Source organism: Orbicella faveolata, unplaced genomic scaffold (assembly GCF_042242905.1).
Source record: "Orbicella faveolata isolate gen_17 unplaced genomic scaffold, um_ofav_v1 contig_36, whole genome shotgun sequence".
Taxonomy (NCBI): domain Eukaryota; kingdom Metazoa; phylum Cnidaria; class Anthozoa; order Scleractinia; family Merulinidae; genus Orbicella; species Orbicella faveolata.
This window is the reverse complement of record NW_028301565.1, coordinates 16682213-16709803: the sequence shown is the minus strand read 5'-3', so window position 1 is coordinate 16709803 and position 27591 is coordinate 16682213. Positions and strand designations below refer to the sequence as shown.

Below are 27591 nucleotides of genomic sequence, written 5' to 3'. Positions count from 1 at the left end.
ACTGCACATTAAGTTTGGAGGAAAGCTAAAATTCCTGAAAAAGTTTAAAGGCCTACCCTCAAGTGTACTAGAAGAAATATATTTCAAAGGGATTGTCCCAAGCATCACTTATTGCATCGCTATTTGGGGATCCTGCTCACCATCTACCTTTAAAGTATTGGAACATTTATACTTAAAAGCTGCCAAACTAATCCATAAACTGCCCAGCAAAACTCCTGACTCTGATGTACTTGACCTTGTTAAATGGAAACCTTTAGGCTATATTTACAAGCGTAGGCTCGCTTCTATAATGTATCAGCTTTTCCACAATAGTTTACCTGATCAACTCAAAGCCCTATTTGAAATACACAACACCGACAATAATTATAACTTAAGGCGTATTAATGACTTCTTGAATGTACAGTACAATAGTAACCTTGGCAGAAATAGTGTAAGGTACAGAGGACCCATAGTTTGGAATTTAATACCTAAAGCCATCAAGGATGCTTCCTCCCTACAGCTTTTTAAACAAAAACTTAGACAGGCCTCAAGGATACTAGAACAAATTCAATTTGAAAAAGAAGCCTGTCAGATAACATCAAAACAAATAGACTTTATGTATTTTTAAATTTTTGTTAATTTTTGTAAATTAAGTCCTAAGTTTTTGTTATAAATAGTTTTTTAAGTAAGTTTCTGGCAGGTCCGTTCGGGCCGACTAATTACGAACAGTCTCTACACCTGAGTGAGTGAGTGACACATTTGCATATCGGAGTCCCCACAACAAACATGTTCCTACGCTTTGCGTATCCACAAGTTTAAAAATGAAATTATAAAACACAAAAATTGAAAGCATCTTGAAGACTAGGCACTTACTATAAGCTAATTGCCTGACATTTTGACCTTTCATACTGTGAACATTATCTCCAACATTGACACAGAAATGTTTGCCTGAAGGTCTTATTTCCAGTTAACGCCCAAGTCGCTAGTGGAAGGAAGGTGCCTGACTGGCCTGCCCAACCCACAACCAAGCCACGAGTCCCCTGTGCCAGGCCCCCTTCAGGCACCTGTCACACTCAAGCCAGATAGTTCAGTGAAAAATACCGCTGGACAATGCCAGCCCCAGAGCTCCCACAACCATGACTCCTGCAATCGCTACAGAATGCAATAAACACTTATCAAATGCTAACAGACAGCCAAGATGCTAACAAATGCCTACAAAAACGCTACTGACCAGACTAGCTCCTAGTTGTTAACTATGTTAAATTCCATTTAACTATAGCCTGCGAACAGGCTCCCGGTGAGCCCGAACAAAGCAAGGGAGCCTGTAGACATTCTACTGATGCCGCTGTTTTGTGATACCAGCTCCTCGTATCGTGATATGATTGGTTAAATCGCTGATTTTTGACATCTTTGAGATGAATATTTGACAGATCTTTGTAAAATTATACCACTCCAATGGTTCGTTACAATAGTGCATTTGCCGTTCTCTTTTGAGTTTTAGTCTCTCGACCTCTAGTTATTTCACACATGATTCTGAAGGGTACTTATTGCTCTGTTACAAGGAGGAATTTTAAGTAGAAGCTAGTGGAGTGGAGCCGTTTGGCGGTGCCTAAGCAATTTTTTTTAGAGGTCAAAGGCATGGTTTCCACACTTTCCCCTGTTTATCTGCTTGTCACTTCACAGAGTTTGACACCTCTATCATGTGCTTATAATTTCTTTACACTCATTTCAGTATTGAGATATATGTTTTTAAGCTCTCTAAGTATTGGCTCTGGAGGGACAAAGTTAAGTTTGAAATTTTCCGTGAACATGTTGCTTATTTGCACTCTATATTATGACTCCTGCCCCGGCTATTTGATTAGCTCGATTAGAACTATTTGCAAGTACCAAAAATGTAGCTTCTTGACAGGTCTAATTACCTCATTGACTGATTTGTTACAGGCTTATCACCAAGGGCAGATAGACACATCAAAAACAAAGTCTACAGGCTCCCCTGTTTTGCGCTCGTTGAATTTTTTTTCCGTCCTCACCGGGAGCCTGTTTGCAGGCTAATTTTACTAAGTATATTAAAATTGTCTTTAGGTCTCTAAGATCAGTTACTGAAATTGTAAATACATATCAAGCTGCAAACAAGCATTTTACGCAGATGTTAATTTTGGATAAGAAATCATACATTTGGTGGTTGGTGACTACAGACAACGCACACATCAAAATATCAGATAATAAATCAGCATCAAGAAAAATCTTACCAAAAACTAGTAGAATACATAGTAGTTGGCGAAATTTCTTACTTTAATTTAACCTATCTTGATAAAAAAAAATTGGCTGAAATGGTAACATCACTTGCAAGCTTAACATTGCGTGTACAAAACATTCTTAAGGTAATTCCATCGAAATAGAACTCGCAACAGATTTTCTTTCAAACTTTACCTGTTGGCTGCTTATATCAAGAGAACTTAAATTTTGAATTAAAAAAAGGGGGTTCCGGTACTAGTTTAGGAGCAGGAGGACCTTCAATAAGCCCCATAATTCTTTAAATTATCAGCTTTCAGAAACGTTTACATTTGAACCATTCACGTAACGCTTTGTGAGAGCAGAAAAAAGGGAGAAAGTTAAGTGAGAAAAACATCAATGGATGTATTGCATCAATGTTAAGGAGCAATTTGATGTGTGTTTCATGATAAAGGTACCCATATTTAGCCGACAGGCATTCAATATGTTCCAGGCACACAGTGTTCTTGAGAGCACATATTATCTTTTCTGAGCACTAGCTATGTTCTCATTTTCAGCAATAGTTTTTAACTCTACAATAGAAACTGGTCTATCTTCACTGCATAGAAAGAAGATGATTGCTGCATTCGATGTAAATAAAAATATGGTTGGGTATCTGTACTCATTTCTGAGAAAAAAAAACTGACTTGTCTCTCGCAAGCCAAGCCATTTAGCAAAAGCCACCACTTTGCAGTGTTTCAGCCAGAAAATTTTTCTTGAGGGCCAAAGTGGCCCCTGAAGACCTTTTTTTGAGGCCAATTTTTTAGGAAAGGGGCCAATAAATTGAAAGTTTCAGAAGGAAAAATGTGTCAGGGTACCAAGGAAAATAAAGCAGTTTATTAGGATCTAGGATAAAATTCAATAGTAAGTGCTTTTTGAAGTGTTTCTACTCAATAAATTTCTTTTCAATCAGATACTAGTATGATCCGTGCATTACAAGGGAACAGTCCTTAGGCGTACATGACATAGTCAATGATCAAGGGTTTGCAGTGCATTATAGGACGATTTCAAACTTGGGAGCATATGTTGAACGTTTTAGAAGCAAAGATCTTTCAATATGATTGTCTGGAAGGACACAATGTGTGACAAAATTAGCGGATTGATCATCAACACAGAGAAATGTAGTTGCCATTATGGTGACTACACCAGAATTTTTGCCGAATTTTGGTAGCCAAGGATGAAATGTTAGTTACATTGGTGACCGTATCGGACACAATTTCGAGGCCTAGGATGGCTTTTAAAATACTATGCTTGGTTAAGCCTGTAGTCTTGTAAAAGGAAAGGGCCAAATTGGCCCTTTCTTCGTTTTTCTGGGGACCATCTCTGATTGCAACGCGGGATTCCCACAATGGTGTGCTCTGGCGGAAACACTGATTTTGTATATGCATGCACTCGTGAACGCGCGCTGATGCACAAATCGTACGCAGTAGGGATGTGCAATGCAATTCTGAGGAATAAGCTTAAATGTCGCCAGGTCTGAAACAGCTGGACTATTGCGGTCAGTACTTAAATACGGTATCAAAGTTTTGGTCAGGGCATTAATAGGGTAGGAAAAATTGTAGCAAAAAAAAATTGATATTGCTGTTAAATAGGGTAAGGGTTTTCGGAAGTGCCCCCACCCAAGTACCCCCTCCCTTGTGGGCATAGGGAGGGGATCTGGTGGTTTCAAATTGACTGACACAAATATGTACATTACAAAAGCATTTCAAACAAATGAATTTCCAAAACATATAGCAGTTTACACATAAGCTTAATAGCCATGTGTTGTCTCATTCTAGATACATGTAAATTACTCTAAAAAATCTTGTGATTAAACAAAGACAAATAATCAAATAATTCATCTGAGATAAAATTATTCACCTCCTAAGGCAGACATAGCCATTTTATTTGTGATCTTGTTTGCCGTGTGTGTGTGTTTGTGTGCGGAGGGGGGGGGGGGGGGGAGCAACACTCGAGAATACTGAAGGTACCGCCGGTGGGGGGCAACAAACACGAAAATACACATATGTCGGGGGGGGGGGGGGGGACATACATGACAATGTTTCATGCAGAACGACGCTAACTTAGAAGCAAGCTGGAACCCGATCACAGGAGGAAGAAATACATATTACTACAGTTAAAGTGCCTATGAAGTAAAAAATAATTGCTGCTGATTTGAAAGGCTCTTCAAAGTAAAGAAGAATGGCGTTTTCCTTTTTGGAATACCTTTTTCGTTTTGGAGATATTCACGTTTTTGTATTAAAAGTGATGACCTCATAGGTGGTTCCACTAAAACAGTTCAACACTCAATCAAGAATATCTCTAGAAATATTAAAGCAGTGTTCTTTAAACTTGGCACCAGAAATGTACATCACAAAAGAAACAAAATGACACCCGTTGTGCCATTGCCATGGCAACAGTTATGCTGCTGGTCCTGTTTTAATTAAAACTAACATTACCAGATTTTATCTTAAACAAGGATCATCCACTCCCAACAATCTAATGGGAAGAGTTAAGACAATATAGGAATCATGTGTGTTCCGAGCAAGACCCTCTGTCCCTTTTTGAAGGGTTGCAAATTGGCATATTTGGTTTTTCACAGAAAGAGACTGGAGCCAAAAGTGTTGCCATGGCAACACAGAAGGTGTCATTCTGTTTCTTTTGTGGTGCACATTTGTGGTGCCAAGTTTGAAGAACACTGCTCCAATATCTCTAGAGATATTCTTGATTCAGTGTTTTACTGTTCAAGTGGAACCACCTATGACATCATCACTTTGCTCATTTGCATAATACAAAAACGTAAATATCTCTAGAACGAAAAATGATATTCCAAAAAGGGAAACGCCATTCTTCTTTACTTTGAAAAGCCTTTCAAATAAGCAGCAATTATTTTTTACTTCATAGGTACTTTAACAATGTAAATAAATCAAATATATTTTGTTTGTCCCAAAAGCTTACCTACAATCCGAGTTTCGCTTGCCATCAAATATGTTTTCCAGCTCCAAGCGCAGTTCTTTCCTGAATATAAAACAGGTACACTGATAAGGAGAAAGTCCTCCACACGAACAAAGCATGAAAGCACTACAAAGAAAGGTACTAAACACACAGTGAATAAGAACGAATTAACCTTTCTCCTGCCTTTTTTCGGCCTCGTTCAATTTTCGGGGTTCAACAACATGGATGAACTGTTCTTGCAAAGAATGCTGGGAGCGTTCACTCATCTCGCGCGTGTAACGCGCGAGTTGGTGTCGTGGCAATATCCGTGCGTAATCCATATTTGATACCCCATTTACGACCAAAAAGGGCTGAAAAACCATATACCCTTTGGTTCCGCATATAACTATATAGCCCATATAAAGCCTAGTCGCCGGTTGCAACTGAAAATGTTCGGCGACCGGTTCCAGCGGGTCCCGGCGCGTCTGCGATGGATCGCCGACGTACATGTACTCAAATTTGCGCGAAATGTAAATCGAATGGGCGCAATTTTCAACCATTCCACCTGTAAATATGGATCGAATCGTCGTTGCGTCCGCAGATGGATTTAGATGATGTTCACATAAAATATTTTCATCGCCGACTATCGCCGACAACCGCCGGCTTGCCAGCGACTCAAGCAAGTCTGGATGGCCTGTCCACGATAGTAGATTCAGCAGATTCTATTGAATGCCGTTTTAAGCTGTTTTAAAATTATTTTTTGTGAACATTTCGTTAGACTGGATTTATCGTTGAGGGTATACCTGTAGTTTTGAAGCCAGTTTGGTCTGAATTTCAACATTTTGGTCTGAAAAATGTTTGCATATTCCGGTCAGTATTAAACTATGTGTGTACTCTAGCAATTTAACTGGAACTAGCTTGAAACTTAAGCTAATGCGAGAATTCGTTTCAAAAGCAAATGACATTAAGACGAAATCCGATAGAAAATCGAGCAATATTTCAGGTTTTAGTGGACAAAAATCTGGTACCAGAATAGTTTTAAGTATTTTACAGTCATTTTTACATTTTCTTAAGGCCATATAAGCTCATATACATAAATAATTGCCTGAAATAACACCGAAAACAATTTCCCATGGGAACGAGAGAAAATAAATGTAACACAGGCAAAATTTCATCATCAGTTTCATTTCACCAGTACTTTCGTGTTTCATATGAAGTTTACCATTCGTTTTCGACGTTTGATGTTGCTAGGAATGATTTTTGAGAAGATATTTAAAACAGTCGTACAGAAGTTTGCAGTACGATATAAATAATCTTGGTACTAGGTTTTTGTCCACTTGTTACTCGGACTTCTAGTGGATTCCGTCTTAATCTCTCAGTTTTATAAAATATATTCCCTCGCATGAAGTAAAAAACGGGGAGAACTTCTGCAACAATTTGGTTACCAAGTTCCTGTTGGTCATCTAGTCTCGCGAGCCTTTCTGGGATCATTTTTGCGGCAATGTTCAAAATCATTAAAATGGCGGCAACCAACCGTGTACTGACTGTTACCCTACGAGCAGAGGTCCCGTCTATCTCCTGGCCTGTTCATAGCCCCGGCCTAGCTGGTGAGCGTGCTGCTGCAGGAATGCACGAGTGCAAGAAAGTTTTGACCCATCAACGAACGATCATCAGTGGCCCCCAGATAGCGTGAAGCAGTAATCGAGGTACGCAAATCGTGCATGTGAAAATGCTGGAAAATGACGAGGAAACCATTTTAGTGAAGTACACTTCACTGGTTTACCCATTTGGGACTGCCTCGTATTAAAAATGAGCTTATTTCTGGGATTATTGCGGACAAAAAGACAGCAACCTGTATACAAGCTACTAGTTAGCTGCGTACAGTCGTCTCGTGTTCCTAAATTAGGGACGTCTGTATGCAGGCAACTAAACTTGAAATCACATAATTTGCACATAAAGAAGCCCCGAGCTACCCCAGTCCCGGAACCAATCTTTCACGGAAATCCCTTTAGCCTGTAAATGTTATGCCAGAGTAGAAGGGGCGCATGGGAACCTTGGCCAAATTTTATTTGAATATTTAAACACCCCATTCCCAGGAATTTGCAGAGGGCTAACTGCTCATTAAATGCTCCATATATGTTGGCATATGTCCACTAAAATGGTCAAAGGCAGTTCATTGCTGTCAATTCACCCCGCATATGATTGACCTCCCATTCTCATCCTCCTCTGGCTTGACCCCATTAATGGGTGCATTATGTCCACAAATTGAAATTAAGACAACAAAATTGATGCAATTGCTTACTTTATTCTAACACAACTCGAAAAAAATAAAAAGACATAATAATATGTAGCAACATAATGATTTATTTTGACAGAGCTCGTTTACATTCAACTGCTCAGAAAAAATGACCAAATATCTGCATAAATCAGCTGTGTTTTAGAACTGCTGTGACTTATTTAATGTTATTATTATTGCTAAATAATCATGCAAAATGAAACCAAATTCGTAGTCTGTCAGCGAATTAAGTTAACAGATGATTGGTCATCTTTCACATGGAATCAGGTTCACACAGAATTTTACACTATAGTAAATTTGGACAAGTAGACTATTTTCATTCGGACAAATTATACAGATCATAACAGAGAAATGTCCCTAGCAATGATGAAGCAATGATGTATTGCCAACTACGAAAACAATAGATTTAATACATACAACCACTATTTTGATTCACTGTGTTCAAGGCTAAGTAAACAAAGCATGGTTTTCAACATCACATTATAATTCTTTTTTTCTTATTTCACAGGAGAAGCAGAAAGTGGCCATGTTGTGTTTTTATAGCTTGATACAAACACTCGATCAAGTTTGAGAAAACTTATCTATAGGGCCAACCTCAAAACCATTAAACCCAACCTGGTAGAACCTGACTCAGTCCCTGTCCCCCAAATCCAAACCTCTGTCCAGATCCAAGACCCTTTCCCCCAACTTAACTCTAAACCTGCCAACAAAATCCAAACCCCTATCCCCCAAATCCAAGTCTCTTTTTCCCCTAACTCCAAGCCCTTGTTCCCCAAATCCAAGCCTCCCATCTCCCTAATCCAAACCCCTATTTCCCAAATCCAAGCCTCTGTTTCCCAACTCCAAACACTTGCCCCCTCAGGCCTAAATGATAAGTTCTTCAACTTCTCCTTAAGTTTGTATCAAGCAATTTAAACACGAACATGCATACACACAAATTCTACTGCTATACATGTACATGCATTCTGACTGCTATATTTTAGTTTACATCATTTCAAATTCTAAAAATACAAAAATACAACTCATAGAAAAAATTACTGTGAATTTTGATGTTATTCTACTTGGATTTTACTTAATACATGGATATCACAGTTTGTAGGTTTCTTCAGTTCTGTTTATCTGAACTTAGGAACACCAGAAGTCCCCATATATTAATAAATTATTATAGTGGTTACTATTAATCATTTGTAGTTTAGTCTGTTAAGTTACTGATTAGTGTCGTGTCAAGATTAGTTCAGCTTAATAAACAAACAAAAGAGAACTCACAATGTCCCAAGTTCAGAATTTTCAATTATTAATTGTAGTTTGATATTCCCGAGAGTTGGAACTACAGTATTGGTTCACTACATGTATTTTGAAACTAATTATTTAATAATGATCATAGCTGAATTATAATTTGGTATTGAAGTCTAAAACCCCCCAGGTTCAGGCAGAAATCAAATTCAACTTCAATCTGTTTCAGTCTCGCCCAGATTCGGCTTATAGCTCAGCTGCATCATGTTCTTTTTGCAGTAGGGCAATCTAATCACCTAGATACTCAGGTATAATATTAAATGAGTTTTCTAAATAAGAGCATCATTTAAACATTCATAATTTTAAGAAACACCTGTTGAAAAGCTATTTCTCAAAATTAGTAGCTTTCAATGCAAGCTATTTCAATTTTAAAAAAAATAGCTTTCACATTGTCTTCTAAATTAACTAAAGCTATTAATTGTAAATAATAATATTCAAACTATCATTTCCAATTATTTAGCTTTGATTTCTTGGCATTAGGATATTATTTAGAAGTTTCATATGATGTTATGACCTGAGACTGTTTGTGATTTGATAGTTTTACTGAAAAATAGAATAAGACACCAGAACTTGTAGCCAAACCTAGACAACACCTATACAGACTTAACAGACCTCGATTTCCACTGCGAGCTTAGGAGGAATAAACAGACCTATCAGTAGAAATAAAAATTAATCTGAAAATATTCATCTCGTTGTTCTCAACGCCCTTAAAATTGGACAGTATTTGTTACCATCAGCAATGTCCACGACTTATATCCAATCCAGTAATTTTAAAACAGTTCCCTCAAAGTTTTGTATTGTCTCCTTTTCCACAGGCCTGCATGTTCCATTCAATTCAAGACAGCTGAGTAACTTGATCATCATACCTGATCGAGCCAGTTACATTCCCCTTGACTGTTTGCCATGATCTGTGCAGGTCACATCTGGAAAAAAAATGAAGAAAGCAATCTGCTTAATTAATTTGGCAAGATCACTGATCATTATCACTGTTAACAAACTGACTGACCAAATTTTCGGTCTCTTTGGTAGTGTATTAGTGTTTTGCCATAAGCTAAATAAGAGCAGTGTGCCAACTTACATGTTAGGCAAAGTATTGACCAATGCCACGGTGGGATCAGATTGGTTTCTTTACCACAAGTCTTAGTATTACCTTCATATTCAATCTGAGGTGAGTGCATTTGGAATAGCTAGATTGGAATAGTGTCTGTTGGGGATCATCTACAGAATTGACTTACATTGTACAAACCCTGTCACAACTGTGAAAACAGTCTAGCCTATTTTCTCCTTCCCTTTTCTCAGTAATGGTTAATTCAGGAAACCTGCACTGCACAGAGACAAGTCAACATTGAGATGGCAGTAGGGTGTTTCAGCAACTGAAAATAAACCTTGCAAGTCCTATAAGCTGCCTTAACTTAAGTAACGTATGTGATAACATGACTAAAAGAGTTCAATACATCAATTTTGCACTTTGGGGCAGAAATAGTCTTATTAAAGTTGTTGTTTCACGAAATATTTCATAGTCTTCCACTGTAGGTTTTACCCCCACCTGTCTGGAAATTCCAATTTTGCTTCATTATTAATTATTTTTTCTTACTTTGGGTTCTGAAACCCCACCCTCCTGCAATCTCCAAAGACCTCCCTTGGGGTGGGTATGAAAATTTCCTGGAACTACACAATGCAAGGTGCTGATCAAGAATCTCAATTATGGAATGGTTTGAGCATGAAATAATAGTTTTTGCCTTCATTGAGCAATAGCCTGCTCATCAGGTATATTGCTGTCATATCACTTTCAGGTTGATCTGACTGGTCTGTTGTGGTTAATCATCTCTTGTAAAGATAGCAATGGAAGAAAACACCATCAGCTTGATGACAGGTAAAATATATATTAGATGAAAGCTTGTGATGTTATCCACTGATGCAACTCTGTCAACTGTGGATGTGGTAAAAAAGGTGCAAAAAATTAATGTCAGGAAAGCAATGTCATTTTTTTAATCAGAAATTCGTTACAGATTTCCAAGTCCAGAAACAAATAAATTTGCAAACAATGTACAACAATGATATCTATATACATGAAAAATGGATGTAGATAATTATTTTAAGTTTCAGCTTATTATTAGAGAGCTTTGTTGGGACCATGTCAATTAACTGATGTTTTGATTTTCATTTTAATAACATGAACTGAAGCTCCAAAAGGAAGGGGACAAGGCAATCCAATTCACATTTTCTAAATTTCAACTGCATCATGCACAGAGCAGTACCTTGCTGACTGTCATAAAAATGATTTTGTCCATCTTAAGTGCTCTGCATGGGATTTAGAATCCAGCCAATAAAGTTGTTGATCTGATTCAAAGCTGCTTGTTCAATGCGTGACATGACTCATAACTCAGTTAAGCCTTCAGCCTGCTTGTTCAACATGATTGATCAGCTCAATAACTGTGGTGTAGATTCCTTGTCTTTTCTCTGGTTGCCTGTCCAATGTGACTGACTGCATAGTGTTTACTGTATTCTTTTTGGATTGTGTTTACTGTAGGTAGTGTCAGCTGACACTATCAACTGATATATTGACCAACAGTCTGTTGATAGCTCGGCCAAGTATTGAACTAGTATTGAGCGATATCCAGCCAATATATCACCTGAAAGTTGTTAGAGTGTCGGTTGAGTATCAGTCCAGTGTTGGTTGGGCATCAGTCAAGTATTGGTGAAGTAACAGCTCACACATCGACCGAATACTCAACCAATACTGGACTGACATTCAACCAATACTTGATTGACATTCGACTGATACTTGACTGATACTCAAGCAACACTCAACCAACTGTTGGCCAAGTGTTAACCAATACTTGGCTGAAGTATTGACCAAGTGTCGGTCGAAATATCAGTTCATGGTGTTGGCCAATACCACCTATTAACAGTAACCATGATCCTTCTTTTCTATACCATGCCAGAGAAAATACAGCCAAACAGGATACAGGAAAGTCCAGCCATTTTATATTATTCAATGGTATTACACCCAACCTTCCCATTGTGTGCTGCGTGTATGTCAATTATTGATTGTTTTGGCCACTGTATTTTCTAGGGCATGGTATAAAATAGTTGTGCAACGTTTTGAGTGATATATCATGGAATATCTCACTTGTCACTTGTATTTTCTTGGTATACACACTTGTCTAAAGGCTTATGTGTATACCAAGAAAAAACGAGTGACTCGTGGGATATTCCACGCAATACAACTTGAAAGTGTTGCACATTTAACTAGTATTTATACTACCAGCTGATATTTCAGCTATGTATGGGCACTGAAAGACTAGAACATGCAAACTTTCTAGAACATGCAGTAGTTTACATTTTGATGACATGTGATGCAAATAAATCACTTTCTCATGTATAATACTGAATGGTCATGGCTTTCACAGAGTCTCACAAAAGTTTGAATTTTACATGCCTCCTTCTTGTTCATTAAAAAAAATTTAGAGTTAGGTCCTTTTTTATGTTTTCCCCTTGTCCAAAGTGGTTTTTGGCTTAAGTTTTCCAGTTTTTCAAGGGAAAGAAAACAAACCTACCAAGCACACACACTTAGGTCATTGGTTTCAGTCCCGTCAAAGTCTGAATTTTAAAGGCATGACCTCCTTGAAATCCAATAAGAAGTTATAACTAAATAATTTAATTACATTAGGTGCAAATACTTACACTTTTCTGAAATATCTTGTGATGTTCCAAAGCAGATAGCGGCCAGTCTCATGGGGATACTCAGAAATGGCAGATGTGATGTACATGGACTCCCTTGCTGTGCTCCTTTTTGCATCCATCATTGGTGTCACAGGTAGACATTTTAGTAAGGTAGTGCATAAACGTTCTCCCTGTAGGTATCATCTACTTGGTGGTTAGGATGGTTTGAGCCTCAAATTCTGTGGTTTGAATCAGCATTGCTCGAGGTCTGCTGTAGTTGGCATAGCTCTCCAACTGTTCTCAAGTGTCTTTTAAGGTTAATGTTAGCTACCTGTAAATACTATAAAACACTCAAATGATAATATAAATGTGTGCAATTGAACCTGGTGTGTTATTTTACTTTCTTAAAAGACAGTCATGTTTGTATTTTCTGTATACTGCTGGGGTTTTTCCTTTGTGTTATTTTTCATTGTCCATACCACACAATTAACTGACCATGATTGCATCAGTTTTATCCTGGTAAAAATTGGGTGACTGTATCAGGGTTCGTATGGGTCCTGGAAAACCTGGAATTTTACTGTTGCATTACTTGGGCTACTGGTCTTGGAAATCTGTTAAACTCCAGTTAAAAAGTATGACATATATGGCAGACAGTAAGGAGAGTTAAATATTGGGATCTTGGGAGTGAAAGGGTTAATGGGAATTTTAGAATCCTGGAAAAGGTATGAACCCTGTGTATTCAATTTCACTCCCACAAAAGACAATGCACTTGGCATACTTGCATTATTTTTTAAATGGTGTATGACTTTCCCTTCTCAGCAGGCAATTAACCCTTTTTTTTGAAATTTTTTTTTAACTTCTATGTTGTTGAGATGCCCTCTGTTTTGTTACACTACACCTGCTTGGTCACAATGGATCTTTGCTGTGATGCTGATCAATGTACAAGGAAGGCTTGTGGAGGTACACTGTAGTCTGCATGGCTGATTAACGATTGTGGTAAACTGTTCAAGGTTAGTGTTTGAAATTCTTCTGATTATCAAATCCCTCACAATACAATGTTTCTATCAGTTGACTTACAGTGCTTAGGTTTATGCGCTACTGAAAAATATTTTCTAATCCTTCATAAACATTTGTTTTATGTTTTCATCACAACACTCTACTGAAAAGATAAGTTGTTTTTCTCCCTGTTTTGAGAGACAATCAAACCACATCAGCTCTATTTATGGACTGTTGAAAAATGGTATGACTTTACTTGAATCCTACACAGACAGTTGAATTATCATGCTAATTCTGCTCGTCTGAATGCCTATCACTATTGATAATTTACCTTTTCTTTCCCTTTAGATCAGAGGGTCTGTTTCTTCATGCCTGGATTTGACTGACATTAAGTAGGTGCAGATCTGCAAACTTAAACAAAAATGTTATCGAGTTGTCACATTGTTTTTTCCTATATGACTTACCATGTCTGAAGAAGGAAATGGTGTTTGTAGACCTCTTGTCCCCTCTCTCTCTCTCTCTCTTTTGGTATATTAGCTTTAATGACTTCATGCTGGTGACCATGTCTACCTACAACATCTCCATTAAAAGTTTCAGTTAGTACCTGCATACCTCTTTCAGATTTCAACGTATGCATGGCAAAAAGTTATGATAATGCTCCCGAAAATGAGCTAGTCCCCGAAAATGGACCAGTCTGCTAAAAGTGTATTATATTTTGACGTCGTCTGTTGTTGGCCAATTTTGTTATAGCAACGAACATGCTAAAGTAGCTATCAAAAAAAGACCTTGTTAAGTTGAAGATCCCGAAATAAAAATTGTTAGTAAACAGCACTATGTGTTAATATTAAAGAAAATGACACAGACAACAAGTTTTTGGGGTTTATTGTTACCAGTTATGGAATTCTTGCTACATCATTAGTATTCTTCAGGACATTCATTTCAAAAACTTGCACACATTTTGAACAACACCACCTCAAATTTTCCAGTTTTAAATAGCGCAAAGTGCTTTCAAATGTGAATTTGTTGAGTAATTATTGTAATGCTGCCTTGAAATTAAAGAATGAGACATTGGTTTTGTTTAGTTTTATTGAAAATTACAGTATATTTCATCATTTGTACAATAATCCACAGGACCTACATATGAATGCATAAGAGATTGCGCATGCTTTTTAAAATGTTTGCATCGACTCTTTAGTATGCCCCCAAAAATGGGCTTGGTCACAATTACAGAAAAAATAATAAACTTGTTAAATATTTCTCATCTAGAAGTAATTGACACAAACACATTACAAGTAATTTAAAGTTTAAACTAAATTTAAAGAAAATGACAGAGACACAGGCTTTTTTGTTTTATTGTTAGTAAGTATCCATTACATCATTTCTACATTAATCCACAGGACTTACATATAAGTGCATACGCTTTGTACGCCCCCGAAAATGGGCTCGATCAGAAGTATAGAAAAAATTATAGACTTTTCTATTTCTCTCATGAGGAATGAATTGACACAAACACACAGCAATTAAGTTAAAACTAAATTTAAAGTAAATGACACAGAGACACAGGCTTTTTTGTTTTATTCTTAGTGAGTATCCATTACATCATTTCTACATTAATCCACAGGACCTAAGTACAGTAAGTATCAAGGAGGGGGCGCATTCCTATTTGAAAAATTTAGCATTGATAGAAACCTCAAGTGTTCCTGTGCCAGTTGGCACTGCAATTGGAACACTCAGGGTGTCCCAGATGATATATGAACATATTTAGTGGCCTGCTAACGATTCATAGTCGCAACCAAGCCTTTGTGCACCAATTTTGAGCCAATTGTTTTCTAAGCTGAAAGCCGAATGAATAGCCGAACTTAACACCGAACTGAAAGCTGAACTGAATACTAAAAATAGAGATATGTTGATCAATTAACACTTCAATACACCACTCATTCCAATCTAAGCCATATATTCCAAACATTGTTAATATAGTCTGTATGGTGATTTGGTAAAAATAGTTCAAATGATATTTTGGCCAAAGCTAAGATTAAAAGCAAATGATGTATTCCAGTGCAATACAACATACTGTGCTAACTAGATTCCACATACCTCATGCCATGGTGTAGACTGCTTCCTTTCTTCTGTGGGTCAATGGCTTGTACACACAGGAACTCCTCTCCAAGCTTGTCACAATATAGATTTTATATTGTCAAATTTTTGGTGACAGCCGACAAACTGTCATGACAGACAATTGACTTAAGAATTTGAAATGAAAACAAACATGTGGGCCAGTGTTGAAACTGAGAGCTTACAAAACACTCAAAAAATTAAGGACTTTCTGAAAATTTAGCTGACAGATGAAACACTGCCATGGCAAGACAATATTGACTTAAAACATAAAATGCAAACACTGATAATGGCCCAAAATTTTGACTGGCAGTCATCAAACTGCCAAAATATGACATCAAACAATTGGCCTAAGTGTTTTTGTGAATGATGCTAGCAAAAAGGTGTATGTATAGTCCCTTCTAACTGCTCATTTTCCCAAGCCTTAATGGCTACAACTGGAGATAAACCACTAACAGCTGAAAGGCTTAAATACTCCAGTAACCTACATTTATTAAGTAATTGTCTGGTTGAACCTTTAGTGCCAATTGAAAATGGTTTTCTGAAATGATTTTGGTCGAAATAGTTTCACTCAATCACAGAGCTTAGACTCACTGCCATTGAGGGAAACTTGTGCATATCAATTAGTTTCTTTGTATTGTGCAACTAAGCAGGGAGATGCAGCAAAGCCAAATTAAAGCAAAAGTTATGCCAAAGTAGAGCCGAAATTGTGCCGAAATAGAGCAGAAGTTCAAAGTTCTGTGAAGTAGGGCCAACACTTGTCCAAAAAGCCTGAAAAGAAACCCAATGAAAAAAGCTAAAGGGAGGAACCATCCCAAACCTGGGTCCCAACTAACTAATCTAACTACATTTAACTACATTTAATTAAGCCGAATCAGAAGTACATTGACTTCTGGCCGAAATTTGATTGAAGGTTCAACCAGAGCTTTATTTAACCCTCCCCACCCAACCCACAAGAAATTTCACTGACCAATATCCTCCATCAGATTCTTACTGACTTGTTTCCACTCTTCTCATCTGAGTAAATCGTTCTTTTCCTGGAATTTGCCACATAATCAATTACATCAGTGGTCAGAGTCAGATCTTGCCTTTAGTGGATGGAGCTAATATCATGTATGGCTGAAGCTGACAATAAAACCAAACTTGTCTGCTTGCCCATCAGGAACTAAGGAAAAAAACTATAATGGATTGGAACAAGAAGGCCCACTTCAGGTGGAATGTATTGTAAAACATAAAAGAAAGTTTTTTCATTAATTTGATTAACTGAAATACAGAGTTAGAGTTATGACACCAAATTCTTTTGATACATGTATTATGGTCTCAAATTCTGATAATGGAATCTACAATAACTAAAAACTTTAATACAAAATACAGGCTGATGTTCCACTTCACTTTTCCTAGTTTTAAACCACAACATAGATAAGTACCTTGTTGACTGTAATTTACATGACTTGTCCAACACTGGTTTAGAATTCATTGAGGTCTGCTTCTCCAATGTGTGGCATGACTCACTGATGTGGCTCTGGAAACCTTAAGGCCTCTTGTCCAACATGACTGATCATGTCAGTAACTGTGGTTTAGAAACTGTCTTTTCCTTGGTTGGCTTGACTATACAGTGAAGATTGTATTCTTTTCCGTGGTACCTGCTGCCATTTCTGCTACACGTGAGGACTAAAGGACTAGAACAAACTTTCTAGAACATGCATAAGTTTAATTTTGATCATACAAGATGCGAATTAATCATACACTTCCCTGCAGATTGCAGGTAATTGCTAAGGTAATGGGTTTGAATCCCATTGAAGCCTGAATTCGTATATTTGAACTTCAGTTTCAAATACTTCTCATAAATGTGTTGATTCCCTCTTGGTGAAAGAAATTTCTTTTAGAATTAAGATATTCAAATTTCTTAAAACAAATTACATTGTTGAGAGTTCTTGAGCAGTCAGAGGTCAATGGTTTGAATCCCACAGAAGCCTGAACTTTACAGGCCCCCTTCCTGCTTAGAGAAATATTCAATCACTCTCTACTTTCATAAACCATTTTTTATGCTTTGCATGGTTTCCAGAGTGTTTTATCCACTGACGTTTCTGCCAATACTTACCATTTAGTGAATATCTTGCTTCACTTCACAAGTTCTTTACACTTCTCAATAATAACTTAATTCACCTCCTGGTTTCACAAGGTGTTTGCATATTAAATTTTTTAAACCAAATTGTCTAATTTTTCAGAAGAAAAAATTAAGGCTTTGAATTCCTGAGGACTCTGAAAACTTTCATGGGTTGGAATCCCATTCAATCCTCTTGTTTCAAGTTAACTGCAGCCTCTCAATGGTAAATAAATAATTGAAACCTTATTGTATACACAGAAAGATCTTGACAACCCTTACAAGGTTACTACAAAGGTCATGCGTTTGAATCCCACTGAAGCCTAATTTCTTTTCAATTTTTGCTTATCAGTGACAACACTAACCTTTTCTTGATTTAGGTAGTCTTGTTTCATTTGATGTAGAAGTATTTCCTTTCTAACTCAATTCTGTTTCCAGCCTCCTTAAGTGACTGAAGTTCATTATCATGGGTTTGCATCCCATTGAAGTCTGAATTATATAGCCTCCTTCCTTTTTAATGGCTTTGTAAATTGCAAATGCATGAAAATCAAACTTTTCAGTTAATCCATTGGTCAACAGAATTTCACCTGAAAATGGAAGATTGATGAGTCGGGGATTTGGAACATGCTAGCAAGCTGCAAGGAAGAGGAAGATGCAAGTTGAGTATAAAGCAGAGAGCCATGGAGGAAATGAGTCAGAGGAACAGGTCTCAACAAGTCTACTACAGCATGGTAACTAGAGGCAATCTTGCAACAGTTTTATGCAGCATCATGATGCAAAGCATCAGCACATCTGTAAATTGATAAAACCCAAGTGGGTGGAAGGTGATAAAGATTGCAGCAAACAGCAAAGGAGGCATGTAAAGTGAGCCTGTAAAGTAGTATGTATATACGTAAGAGAATTTTTATACTTGGCAAAGATTTGTAGCCATTTGAGACAGGTTAGAAGTTTTTCTCATTGACTTGGTGTAGGAAACAAATGAAGACTGGAGATCATCAACCAGGTCAAATGCAGAGATCGGTTTGTTGAAAGAGTATTTAATGCAGATTTTCAGCCAATTTTGAGGTATGATGAAGACAGCCTAGTAACCAGTTACACCTAGCGATGTTCAAAAGTAGTTTTGCAGCATGTCCTTGTGGTCAGTGCAGCCTCATATGTATCTTTTGATATAATTAGTTGGCTCTCTCAGAACCAGGAGGCACATAAGGCTTCAACTCCTACTCCTTAACCAGGCCTGTCCTGTGCCATGTCCCTGACTTTTGCACAGCCGGGCCTCCTTCCTGTCTGCATTCTTTTTGCTATGTCCTTGTTCATGTTTTCTTTGGTTGCCCGCCCTCTTTTTTGCTTCACATTGACACAGCTCCATTGCCACATTGCAGTTCTGGCTCCTCTTCAATGTCAGCAAATGCCCAGTCCATTCACATCAATACAAAAGTACTGGCCACAACCCTCCTCCTGTTCCAACCAATGCTCTGCATTTTCCAGATCTGTGTTAGGTTGAAAAAAACATGTGCCTTGTTTAGATGTTTTTTAATCTCACTCGGGCCTCCACCATCCTTGGCCACAGTCGCACCTAGTTAAACAAACTCTCTTCATGTCTGCCACTTCTCTCATTTTCATTTACTGTCATCACTTTCCAGTTTTCACCATTCAGCTTCAGTACCACTCCTCCTTCATATTCTACCAGCCAGTCTTGTTATGTTCTTTGATGAAGCAGGGACTATACTTTTGGAAAAATCAATATCTTTAAGAGTTGTTTTGAGTCATTTCTTTGGCCTTTGGTTGTTCTTGAAATCGTGTAGTCAACCTCAAGCAACAACAGGGACCCTGACATAAACGCAACCTTTTTAAACACCAGTGGTGATCCACTTGAGCCATCTTGTCAGTTCTCCCTCAACAAGTACTGAACACTCTAAGTCATTGTACCTGATCTATGCCATTCTTATCAAAGATGATTCTCCACAGCCCTTGGCAGTGTATTGACAAAATTCATTGACCTGTTCCATGATTTTGTGGAGGATGAATGTTTCTTTGACTGTGATTTTGAAAACCAGTTTGTTTCTTTTTAAGGGCAGTGTCTACTCAGCTCTGTATCTTCTTTATGACTACTGCCATTACCTTCCCATCTACAGTTAGCAGCGTTACACTCCTTTGGATCTTTTTTTATATGGCTTTAGTATCGGGCCTTGTTTCCATTTGACTGGTACCTGCTCACATTATATCTTGTTAAATAATCTTGTCAGTTCTTTTACCACCATGTTGCTGTCTGTTTTGTACGACCCAGATGTGATCTCATCAATTTCTGGTCATCTATCCTCTTTGTCCCATGGGAGAATAGCACAACCATTATTGCCTTCCATTTCTGTCGGGCTTGTCCCAACCTTTTGGCCTTTTACTTGCAGGTTCCAATTCATCACGTGGTGCCCATCATTTTTCTGGGTGCCTTACCACTATTGTTCTTCAGTTCTGGCCTCACCTCTCCTTCTCTTAAATGGGTCGCTTTCATCTTGCCAATTTCATGTCTCCACTTCATGCTCTTGAATTGGGTCATCACAGCCTCTCTAACAAATACCTCCTCACTGTTACTTCAGCCCTAGCATCTTCTTGTTTATTTATCTCATCATTATTGTTTTCAATTACTGCAACTTGTCATTTCTTCTTCTCTGCTATTTTCCTGGCTTCCCTGTTCTCCAGGTTTTCCCTTCAAAGCTGATGTTTCTACTAAACTCCCTAGCTGTTCTCGCAAGACTCTCTTATCCTCCCTTGCTCTGCTCACAATTTACACAGGTTGATGGCCTTACCAAGCTGCCTCATTCTTTCTGGCATAACTCTTCCTTATTTATACTTTGCTACACTCCCAAGGATTCCTGCAAATGATGCCATCTTGTTTGGCTAGATTGATGTTCTTAGTCGTTTGCACAGATGTATGTGACCTAAACATCGCTAAGATATTTGTGGTGATGCTAAGTTTAATGCAGACACTACCTGCCTTCCTGTGGAATTTTACACACAGACATACAAACAGAAAAGGAGAAGTTTTGGGAAGTATAATTCAAGCACACACCAATAGACTTGTAGTTCTCTCAATACTTCTTAGCAACGACACTGCTGAACATGGCTGTCTGATCACTAAGTAATCAGTCCTGTTGTTTGATGAGATGGTTATCTGTCATGGTGGTCAAAGCGGGTACTAAAGCATAATCCTTTGTCTCATGACCTAGTCACGTGGGACGCTACAACTGCTAACTGTCAGTAATCATCAGGAGATGCATGCCGTTCAGCTTTGATCCTAAACTTTCTGGCTGATTTCTTCAAAAGTCCATGAATGTACTGGTCTTGTATTACCCAAGTGCAGAAGGTTTAGACATTTTGATTCCATCATCTTTGTTAGTGCTTTTACAGTGAAGTCTTATGACTCTGCGAGTGTACCAGTGAAAGCCTAAATCAGTAAACTCGAGTTGTTCCAAAGCAAAACGTGGCCAGTCTCATGGGGTTACTTAGAAATGGCAGGGCTCTCTGGACTTGCATAAGATGTAAATTTGTGCAGAGCTGCTTCATTTTTTCCTGCATAACTCTTCCTTATGTATACTTTGCTGCACTCCCAAGGACTCCTGCCAATGATGCCATCTTGTTTGGCTAGATTGATGGTGTTCTTCGCTCGCACAGCAGTATGTGACCATCGCTTATGACTTGATCGAGGCTGGGTTGCAGTGGTTTGAAAGCTGCTGACTGCTAAGATGTTGCAGAGGCTTTCATCACTGCATTCATGGAAATCTAGTTGGAATCTAATTTGGCTGGACCAATCGTTTGTTCTTTCAACACAACATGAAATGACAAGTCCACGAAAAACAAATGCCTCGGTATGGAGAGGTCAGACCCGTCGTCATTGCTCTTTCGTTGTCCATATACCCTCCCGAAGGAGTTGACTCGAGCTATACCCTTTACCCTGAAGGGTAAAGTTGGACTCACACTGGTGCAGGGTTTTCAAAATGTGAGCCAGAGCATTCGTCATAACTCACCCCTGACACCAGCGCCCTCCGAAGAGGTAAGCTTCCCCTCGCAGGAACCTCCAACCACATCAAGGACGTAGGTCTCTAGTGAACAAATCATTTCATAACTTTGTAGTTGAGAAGAACAAACTTCATACAAGGTGGAACCATGCACCTTGCCACAGATCTTCCCCTGCTTGGTTTTGTACCAGTCAGTGTCCTTGGTGTCATTTTGGTCTGGGAGGAGGTGTGGTGATGTGTGCAATCGCTTGACGCTGAACTTTGATTTGAAACTTTTGTTTTCCATCATCTATGTGTCAAATCTTGCTTTGCTGTTTTATCTTTTTGGGTGTCTGTGTAGCTTCCACTTCTTTTTCTTTATTGGGTGATAGCTGTCACTTCATCTAATTAGGTGCAGTATATTCTGTGCTGTGATCTTCGCAGGTCTTTAGTGGACATTTTTTCCCACCTGTGGATACCCAGGGTGCCATAAAGATGTTTGGAGTTTGTTCTTTGAAATCATTGTGACGTGCATGTGTCCACATTGATATACAGAAGCACTGTGCTTAATGATTTGCAGTTTGCGATCCAGGTGTGAATACAATGTAAGTGTTAGACTTCCTTACACAACACTAAATGGCTGTAGAAAGCTGCCTTGACAAGAACAAGATGTAAATAAATGTTGGGGACTTAAGCCAAGCATGAGTCCACGTTCTACCAACGCTATGAAGACACTCAACTCAGACATGAAATGCCCAGTGGCTTGATGGCATTGCTTGAGCAAATCTATTACTGAAACTCCTGGAGAAACCAGTGTGTATTCTATGACTTACAGAGCTGAGAGAGAAGTGTGTTCTGCCTGCAAGGTGATCCATTGTTGTTTCATACAGATAGTCTTCAAGCAGAGTTTTTGAATCAGATAAGCCAATTTATTTAAGTATGGAAGACCTGGATTAGATTTCATTAAAGTGCTTCAAGTTGAAACCGACCACAAAGAATGAGTGATAACACACGAAGTTCCACAAAGAACTTAGCCCACATGCACAGCAATGCAGGTAATGTTTTCTTTTGAAAAGGTCACTCCTTTTACCAATAATTTTTGTGGTGATGCTAAGTTTAATGCAGACAATACCTGCCTTCGTGCGGAATTTTACACAGAAACATACAAGAAGAAAAGGAGAAGTCTTGGGAAGCATAATTCAAGCACACACCAATAGACTTGTAGTTCTCTCAATACTTCTTAGCAACGACACTGCCGAACATGGCTGTCTGATCACTAAGTAATCAGTCCTGTTGTTTGATGAGATGGTTATCTGTCAGGGTGGTCAAAGGGGATACTAAAGCATAATCCTTTGTCTCGTGAGGTAGTCACGTGGGACGCTACAACTGCTAACTGTCAGTAATCATCAGGAGATGCATGCCGTTCAGCTTTGATCCTAAACTTTCTGGCTGATTTCTTCAAAAGTCCATGAATGTACTGGTCTTGTATTACCCAAGTGCAGAAGGTTTAGACATTTTGATTCCATCATCTTTGTTAGTTCTTTTAAAGTGAAGTCTTATGACTCTGCAAGTGTACCAGTGAAAGCCTAAATCAGTAAAATCGAGTTGTTCCAAAGCAAAACGTGGCCAGTCTCATGGAGTTACTTAGAAATGGCAGGGCTCTCTGGACTTGCATAAGATGTAAATTTGTGCAGAGCTGCTTCATTTTTTCCTGCATAACTCTTCCTTGTGTATACTTTGCTGCACTCCCAAGAACTCCTGCCAATGATGCCATCTTGTTTGGCTAGATTGATGGTGTTCTTCGCTCGCACAGCGGTATGTGACCATCGCTTATGACTTGATCGAGGCTGGGTTGCAGTGGTTTGAAAGCTGCTGACTGCTAAGATGTTGTAGAGGCTTTCATCACTGCATTCATGGAAATCTAGTTGGAATCTAATTTGGCTGGACCAATCGTTTGTTCTTTCAACACAACATGAAATGACAAGTCCACGAAAAACAAATGCCTCGGTATGGAGAGGTCAGACCCGTCGTCATTGCTCTTTCGTTGTCCATATACCCTCCCGAAGGAGTTGACTCGAGCTATACCCTTTACCCCGAAGGGTAAAGTTGGACTCACACTGGTGCAGGGTTTTCAAAATGTGAGCCAGAGCATTCGTCATAACTCACCCCTGACACCAGCGCCCTCCGAAGAGGTAGGCTTCCCCTTGCAGGAACCTCCAACCACATCAAGGACATAGGTCTCTAGTGAACAAATCATTTCATAACTTTGTAGTTGAGAAGAACAAACTTCATACAAGGTGGAACCATGCACCTTGCCACAGATCTTCCCCTGCTTGGTTTTGTACCAGTCAGTGTCCTTGGTGTCATTTTGGTCTGGGAGGAGGTGTGGTGATGTGTGCAATCGCTTGACGCTGAACTTTGATTTGAAACTTTTGTTTTCCATCATCTATGTGTCAAATCTTGCTTTGCTGTTTTATCTTTTTGGGTGTCTGTGTAGCTTCCACTTCTTTTTCTTTATTGGGTGATAGCTGTCACTTCATCTAATTAGGTGCAGTATATTCTGTGCTGTGATCTTCGCAGGTCTTTAGTGGACATTTTTTCCCACCTGTGGATACCCAGGGTGCCATAAAGATGTTTGGAGTTTGTTCTTTGAAATCATTGAGGTGCATGTGTCCACATTGATATACAGAAGCACTGTGCTTAATGATTTGCAGTTTGCGATCCAGGTGTGAATACAATGTAAGTGTTAGACTTTCTTACACAACACTAAATGGCTGTAGAAAGCTGCCTTGACAAGAACAAGATGTAAATAAATGTTGGGGACTTAAGCCAAGCATGAGTCCACGTTCTACCAACGCTATGAAGACACTCAACTCAGACTTGAAATGCCCAGTGGCTTGATGGCATTGCTTGAGCAAATCTATTACTGAAACTCCTGGAGAAACCAGTGTGTATTTTATGACTTACAGAGCTGAGAGAGAAGTGTGTTCTGCCTGCAAGGTGATCCATTGTTGTTTCATACAAATAGTCTTCAAGCAGAGTTTTTGAATCTGATAAGCCAGTTTATTTATTTAAGTATGGAAGACCTGGTTTAGATTTCGTTAAAGTGCTTCAAGTTGAAACCGACCACAAAGAATGAGTGATAACACACGAAGTTCCACAAAGAACTTAGCCCACATGCACAGCAATGCAGGTAATGTTTTCTTTTGAAAAGGTCACTCCTTTTACCAATAATTTTTGTGGTGATGCTAAGTTTAATGCAGACAATACCTGCCTTCGTGCGGAATTTTACACAGAAACATACAAGAAGAAAAGGAGAAGTTTTGGGAAGCATAATTCGAGCGAGATGTGCCCCAGACACCAATAGACTTGTAGTTCTCTTAATACTTCTTAGCAAGGACACTGCCGAACATGGCTTTCTGATCAGTAAGTAATCACTCCTGTTTTTTGATAAGATCATGGTTATTTGTCATGGTGGTCAAAGGGGGGTACTAAAGCATAATCCTTTGTCTCGTGAGGTAGTCACGTGGGATGCTACAACTGCTAATTGTCAGTAATCATCAAGAGATGCATGCCGTTCAGCTTTGACCCTAAACTTTCTGGCTGATTTCTTCAAAAGTCCATGAATGTACTGGTCTTGTATTACCCAAGTGCAGAAGGTTTAGACATTTTGATTCCATCATCTTTGTTAGTGCTTTTAGAGTGAAGTCTTATGACTCTGCGAGTGTACCAGTGAAAGCCTAAATCAGTAAACTCGAGTTGTTCCAAAGCAAAACATGGCCAGTCTCATGGGGCTACTTAGAAATGGCAGGGCTCTCTGGACTTGCATAAGATGTAAATTTGTGCAGAGCTGCTTCATTTTTTCCTGCATAACTCTTCCTTGTGTATACTTTGCTGCACTCCCAAGGACTCCTGCCAATGATGCCATCTTGTTTGGCTAGATTGATGGTGTTCTTCGCTCGCACAGTGGTATGTGACCATCGCTTATGACTTGATCGAGGCTGGGTTGCAGTGGTTTGAAAGCTGCTGACTGCTAAGATGTTGTAGAGGCTTTCATCACTGCGTTCATGGAAATCTAGTTGGAACCTAATTTGGCTGGACCAATCATTTGTTCTTTCAACACAACATGAAATGACAAGACAACCAAAAACAAGCGCTTTGCTAAGGAGAGGTCAAGACCTGTCGTCATTGCTCTTACATTGTCCATATACCCTCCTGAAGGAGTTGACTCAGCTATACCCTTTATTCCAAGGGGTACTGTTGGACTCACATTGGTGCAGGGTTTTTAAAATGAGAGTCAGAACATTCTTCAGAAGTCACCTGTCCCTACCAGCAGCACTCTCCTAAGAGGTAAGCTTCCTCTTTGCAGGAACCTTCAACCACATCAAGGACATAGGTCTTTAGTGGGCAAATAATTTTTTGACTAGTTGAGAAGAACAAAGCTGGTTTAAGGTGAATTGACCCCCCTTGCCACAGATTTTTTCCTTCTTGGTTTTCACGTGTCATTTTGGTTGGTGTCACAGAGACATTTTGGTTGGGGAGGAGGTGAGGTGGTGCATGTAACAGTTTTTCCTGGAGAATCAATGGTGAAAGTATCATCTACCTGGTGGTTCGTTACAATGCAATGCATCTTGGGTTTGCAGGTTGCAGAAGATATTGCCTTTTTTCAAATACATCCATGATAAGTGAGGAAACAAGGATGCATTCTGCCTCATAGTGAATCTATGTCCACCTGAAAGGGAAACTTAAGAGGTGTGCAGTTTGAGTAGTTGCTGAATTCTGGACAGGTTCGACAAGGCATGACCTTCTTCTTCTTTTGTAGGACAGCTTTCTTCTAGGTTCTATAATGTCTTCTCACATTGTACCAGTCGTTAGCCCTGTTTGAGGTTGTCATAGGTCCCATTATGGCTTGTGGAGGTTTGCTGTAGTCTTCATGATTCACTAACTGTTCTTAAGTCGCATTCAAGGTTAATATGGGCTAACTTGTATAACAAACTTTGATTGCCAAACCCCCAACAAAACAATGAAAATTGTGCTTAACTCCTTGTAAGGCAATTGACTTATGTTTTCATTACTGCAAAAAATTGTATTTAATTTTTTATTCCTCTAGAGACAATTGATTCACAAGTGCATAGTTAATGCACTGCTGAAAATGGTGTGTTTGATAATTGCTGACAATTGACTCATGCTTGGGAAATTATTCCTTATACATTGCTAAAATGTTTGATTAACACAATTGTACTTTAACTTTCTCTAGACATTTGACTTATATTTACGTCATATATACTCCAGGTCAGCTGAAAAGTAAAATGTACTTCTTATGTTTCCACATAGACCTTTTTACCATGGATTGAATTTTCAACAGAGAGCTGAATTATTTGCCAACTCTCATTGCCAAAACTCGTATCATTATTGTTAAGTTAGTATCATGACAGTAATTTACCTTTTCTTTCCTTTTAGATCAGATAGTATGTTTCTTCATTCTGGGATTAGACTGACTTTGAGTAGGTGGTCTGCAAACTAAAACAAAACATGTCATTTTGTGGCCACATTGTTTAAAGCATACAACTTACCATGCCTGAAGAAGGACATGTTTTTAGACCTCATCTGCTCAGTTTCTCCTTAGGTTAGCTTTCATGACATTATGCTGGTGACAATACCTGCAACAGCTGCATTAAAAGTTTCAGTTAGTAACTGCATCATTGTTTCAGATTTTAGCAGATGCAAAAAAACTGAGTGTTATGATGATGCTCCCGAAAATGAGCTAGTCCCCGAAAGTGGACTGGTCCGTAAACAATATGATATGTGTATTTGACTTTGTCTTTAACTGTTGGAATTTGTTGTAGTGCTGAACATGCAAATGTAACTAGCGGTATCAAAAATAGACATGGTTAAGTTGAAGATCCTGAAATAAAAATTGTTAGCAAACAGCAGTGTTGTGTTAAAATTAAAGAAAATGACACAGACAACAA

General features: G+C 38.6%; 1 protein-coding gene and 1 long non-coding RNA gene across 10 annotated transcripts in view; one reads left to right on the top strand and one right to left on the bottom strand.

Annotated features, from left to right (window-relative positions):
- The window catches only part of LOC149102449 (uncharacterized), a 23447-nt gene extending 17843 nt beyond the window's left edge, over positions 1-5604 (bottom strand). The window contains exons 1-2 of the mRNA XM_089274636.1: positions 5357-5604; positions 5188-5247 (exon numbers count right to left, since the gene is read on the bottom strand). Of these exons, the coding sequence (XP_089130762.1) occupies positions 5188-5247; positions 5357-5582 (286 nt within the window). The 5' untranslated portion in view covers positions 5583-5604. The remainder of the gene's footprint in view (positions 1-5187; positions 5248-5356) is intronic.
- On the top strand, positions 5521-27591 carry LOC149102448 (uncharacterized). Of its 9 annotated transcripts, XR_016202328.1 has the most exons (6): positions 5521-6869; positions 9568-10625; positions 12472-13428; positions 13613-13658; positions 13763-13806; positions 18210-27591. It is a non-coding gene; the product is annotated as an uncharacterized LOC149102448 (long non-coding RNA). The 9 variants fall into 9 exon arrangements; XR_016202330.1 differs by lacking the exon at positions 13763-13806 and having other exon boundaries at positions 9568-9920; positions 10546-10625; positions 12475-13658; XR_016202329.1 differs by lacking the exon at positions 13763-13806 and having other exon boundaries at positions 9568-9920; positions 10546-10625; positions 12472-13658.